Source organism: Contarinia nasturtii, unplaced genomic scaffold, assembly GCF_009176525.2.
Source record: "Contarinia nasturtii isolate CC-2019 unplaced genomic scaffold, AAFC_CNas_1.1 Cnas_scaffold_4588, whole genome shotgun sequence".
NCBI lineage: Eukaryota > Metazoa > Arthropoda > Insecta > Diptera > Cecidomyiidae > Contarinia > Contarinia nasturtii.
In genome coordinates this window covers 1-4,620 of record NW_022201877.1, presented here as the reverse complement: position 1 = coordinate 4,620, position 4,620 = coordinate 1, and the positions used below count along the sequence as shown (strand labels likewise).

The window sequence follows — 4,620 nt, the reverse complement described above, 5'->3', positions numbered from 1 at the left end:
AAAACCGCAACCGTGCACTGATCACTTTGGTCATTTTAAACATACATAACTTTTTTTTATAAACATATCTTGTTTACAATCACTCACCAGGAGTGTATAAAAACACTTAATTTGATTATTATAAACCAGAATCTAGCAAAAAAATGTTTAAATGTCTAGAGCGGTTGAATAAACATGTAGCAGCTTGAACTTTTGCTAATTTTAATAACTATGTAAACATAGAACAACTAGATACCAATCAAATAGCAATTGCGGTCATATTTTTTTGTACATGTGAAGGCGTCGGCTTTTTTCGTTCACTTACACATCAACTGTTTGTTCGACTGTTTAATTTTGTCAAAAAATGTTGTGGGTTTTATAATGCCATACACGAGAATTTAAACGATCGAAATAGAGGAAGAACGATAAATAACAAAGACACAAGAACTAAATATGTGTATTTCATACTGATGAACACCAAACTGACCTTGACTATGTACATGAACAACCGATGAGATCAGGAAAAAAGACCTTTTTTCAATACTACGCACTTTTATAGTGATTTCACCTTTTATTTCATTCTGAATTTATTGAAGAAATGAACTCAAACTCCACAATAAATAGAATTAAATAGTTTAGCTTACCAGATTGTTACTTTTTCGCCTCTTTTTTCGTACAAATTAATTGAATAATATAGATCAAAATATAGTTTTGAGACTGGCGATCGGTGACAAGCAATGTTCCTCCTTCCACTAACGAAATTATACTGACAGACTATTTGTTGATGCGGGCAATATAATTTGCGTGTAATACAAACGAATAGGTTGAAAACAGAGAGAGCAACAAATGAGAGACTGGAATTGAGCGAGTCAACGGCATGTGTGAGTGTTACACTAAAACGATCGCTCATTCACATGAGTGAATTGGAACGAATAAATACTATATGTTAAATTACCTCTCTTTCTCTAAGAATTCCAGTCTCTCAACACACATATGATCGTATCAATATTATGCGCCCGCATTTGCAATGAAATAATTTTGTCTATTATGTTTTCATTAGATTTTGCTATCAGTGGCGGCTCAACTTCATTCATATGAATAGTGTGTAGCGTTCGAATCCATAAATAAACATTGTAAACAAAGTCGTGTATTTTAATCACATTTTATTCATTGGTGAATAGAATCTTTCACACAAATTTTGCAAATTATCGCATTCCAAAGTTCTAAAGAACTAGAGTGCATCCTGCACTGGAAACTAAAAAAAGAGATTATAATTTCTTGGATTGCTAATTTCTTTATCATTTTATGGTGCAAAATTAAATTATTTTATTCGAGTTGATGATCCATTTTATTGTGTTGTACACTACACGTTAAGAATATAAAATGAAAATATTAAGAATTATCGGTAATAAAAGTTATAATTCTGAAAATGTTTACCGTGGGACGATTTATAAGTCCACAAATCGGACACCTATGCCTTTGGTCAGGGCGCAAGTTGAATTGAAGGTAACGTAAACCACACTCGCAATCATACGCTCCTAGATAATAATATTCAAGTGCAGTTGCAAGCGAATCCATTATCCAGTTGACAATAAAGATTGGTTCAAAGTATGATGTAGATGAAATTTGCTTTGGAAGAAATGCTGAAGCTGGGCTGGATGTTCAAATAATGAAGAACGATTCAAGTGAGTCACATTCAGTTTTGTATAACTTTTTAAATAAACGACATTGTTGTGGTCCTGATATATCCACTGGAAAACCTTTTAAACCGTTTAAAAACCTTCATTTTAAAGTTTATCAAATTAAAATTGTCAGACACATCGTGTTTATGCCAAAATATATAAACAATATCATTGTATATAGAATAAATTGCAAGAGATATTCTGTATTTTTCTTTTTCATGGTTTTCTCCTCTGCAATTTTTCAATATCATTTTCAATAGTTGCAGATTAGAAGCAAAACATTTGATTAAATTGAATTACTGATGGTTAATTCCCATTTTGTAGGCAGAGAGAGAGAGAGAGAGCAACAAGTGGGACTGGAATTGAGCGGGCAATATGAAACACTCACACATGATAATGTTAGATCGTTTCGATCGCTCATTCACATATGAATTGAAACGAATACATATATGTCATATTCCCTCTCTCTCTATCTCCGTATTTCTCTCGCTATGGAATTCCAACACACATATGACCGTAATATCAACATGAAGCGCCCGCATATGCAATGAAAGAATTTTGTCATTATGTTTTCATTCGATTTCGCTATCTATTCGGACTCAACTACATTAATATGTACAGTGTGTGGTTAAAACGTGTCCATAAAAAATGCACCATGCAATTACTCGCATGTTTCTTGTTTTGTAAAAATTCACTTTCATTATGAATTGGATTAAACATGAACTAGCATCTTTAATAGTTTTATTTACTATTTATTTTTGTGGAATTTACATTCGCTTGAACATGCAATAACTGCTTTAAATCAAGCGGTCACGGATCGTGCATTAGTTTCTTGCAAATATAATAATGACGCTTGAACATCGATTTTAATTGATGCATGAGTCATTGGTTGGTCATTCGAAGCATACCCGATTTGCTTGTTACGCAATCGATTTATGGTCATAAAATATAGTGCAAAGATTAAGACCAGCGAAAAAATGACTTAGTTATTAGTGAATAATTGATCGTGATATTTAATGACGACCACATGACAGATTTGAAACATAAAAATTATTTTTTTTTCGAAGTCTTAAAGCTAGTTTTCAATAATAAATTCAAATAGCGAATGAAAATGTGAAGAATTTGGCGTCAATCTGTTATTCCAGATGAGTCAAAAATGTATCATCGAAAAATTCGATTTCAGATAATGAGCAATGACCTTTTTTGAATACAGCGTCGTTTGTTAATTTCTTTGGTCACGATAGCTGAGACGACGTCATTCAGAATTGAATGTGCTTCGATACTTACGATTAGTAAGTTTCTGCTGCCGTGAATCTGTACATCGCATGTCTATTTATTCAAATTTTTCATATCATTATTTCGTCTGGTTTCCGAGGGTTTTTCATATCACGTTATCAGAGTGACTTACTGACCTTTCCAATATTTGAATCATCATCGGAAATAAATGAAAATAATGATAAATGGAAAAACTCATTTTTACCGCTATTTCATTAGAGATTATTTTAATTCACAAAAATATTACCATTTGATGGAAAACATATTTTATCACCCAAAAAGTTATAAATAAACACTTCACTTATTTAGAATGTCATTCAATTTATCGACAATAGTTTCAAGAGTTTCTTCCATTCTAGTGAGTCGTTCGTTATGTTTTTCTTTTTCGTTTTCTTCGTGCTGTTCTCTGGCCGTCTTTTCTAGGCACTGAAAGGCGAGTTTCACAATTTTTGAGTCCATGTGAGTGCACCGATTACAGCACAGGCGATGGAAACACAATAAAGGCCGGAGATTATCGTCAGTTTGATTGACTTCGTCATTAGTATTATTTGTGTCGGGAATTAATATTTGATTATTATCGTTTGGCTTGATTCGAATGTTATAAATCGGCTTTGTTTCATCGAATGTATCGAATTCATGACAAAAGGGCAATATTTTAAAGACAGTCGAATAGCTGCGGAAGAAAGATCAAAGAAATTAATTTTCGGAAACAATTTTTTTAAAAAATCAATTGAATAAAACTTGAATTTAAGACCACTTCTTACCTTGTTGCTAATACACATTCATACCGGGCAAGCACTTGAGCGCGTCTTATGAAATTCGTAAGTTCGGCTTCCGATTTGATGGCTTGTGTGTCACTCACCGCCAAACCGTTCAATAAATTCAAAAGAATGATGGTTACGAGGAATAAAAACATCATAAAAACGACGTAGCTGAAAGCATTAGCTTTGAAATCGATGCTAGCCACGTCAAATTCCCCGGTTGACATTACCAAAGTCTTCATAATTGAAAGTCCAAGATTTGAAAATTTATTGAAATCTCCATCATCCTCGTCGCCATTATCGTCGCCACTCTTACTACCATCAGTCTCTTCTTCCGTTGGTTCATGCAATAATGTAAAAAATGACAAAGCAAATGCCAGCAAAATGATTGCATATAACGACAAACTCTTTAAAAAAGAGTAGGTAACTGTTCGTAACATGACATAGTGTGTGCTAAACGACCAAAATGGCAACGATCCTGCCAATAAAAAGATTTCGATGGCAATAAACAAAATCGACAATGAACCAAAGGTTCGACGGTAACTGATTGGGCAGACATCGAATAAAATCAGCATCACCAATACCACCAAAGTGCATTCCAAATAATTTTCCAACCCCTTTAGATAGGTGCACGGTGAAAATGTGAATTGAAACATTTCACGTGCCGCAATGTAAATGGTTAGTATAAACATGGCCACGCGCAATAAATCTTTCAACGTGGACGATCCTTGGTGATTATAATACACCAAAATGTATGTAACAGTCGTCACAGCAAATAATGTACATAATAGAAAATTGATGTAGAAGAATAGCACCAGGCGATTCCATTTTAATGATAAAAAACTTGCAATTAGCGGATGCATCAGCAATTGCTTGTGTTCTTTTGATTTCGAAATATATTCGATGCTTGTCATTTCATCTGT

The 4,620-nt window shown here is 33.5% G+C and overlaps 1 protein-coding gene across 1 annotated transcript; it reads right to left on the bottom strand.

Annotated features, from left to right (window-relative positions):
- Positions 1–3,146: 3,146 nt before the first annotated feature.
- Positions 3,147–4,611, bottom strand: LOC116351064 (transient receptor potential cation channel protein painless-like). The gene is made up of 2 exons (XM_031783109.1): positions 3,701–4,611; positions 3,147–3,609 (listed from the first exon to the last, which is right to left on the bottom strand). The coding sequence occupies exons 1-2, from the start codon at positions 4,609–4,611 to the stop codon at positions 3,234–3,236; spliced, it is 1,287 nt and encodes a 428-aa protein (XP_031638969.1). The 3' UTR covers positions 3,147–3,233.
- Positions 4,612–4,620: the final 9 nt, after the last annotated feature.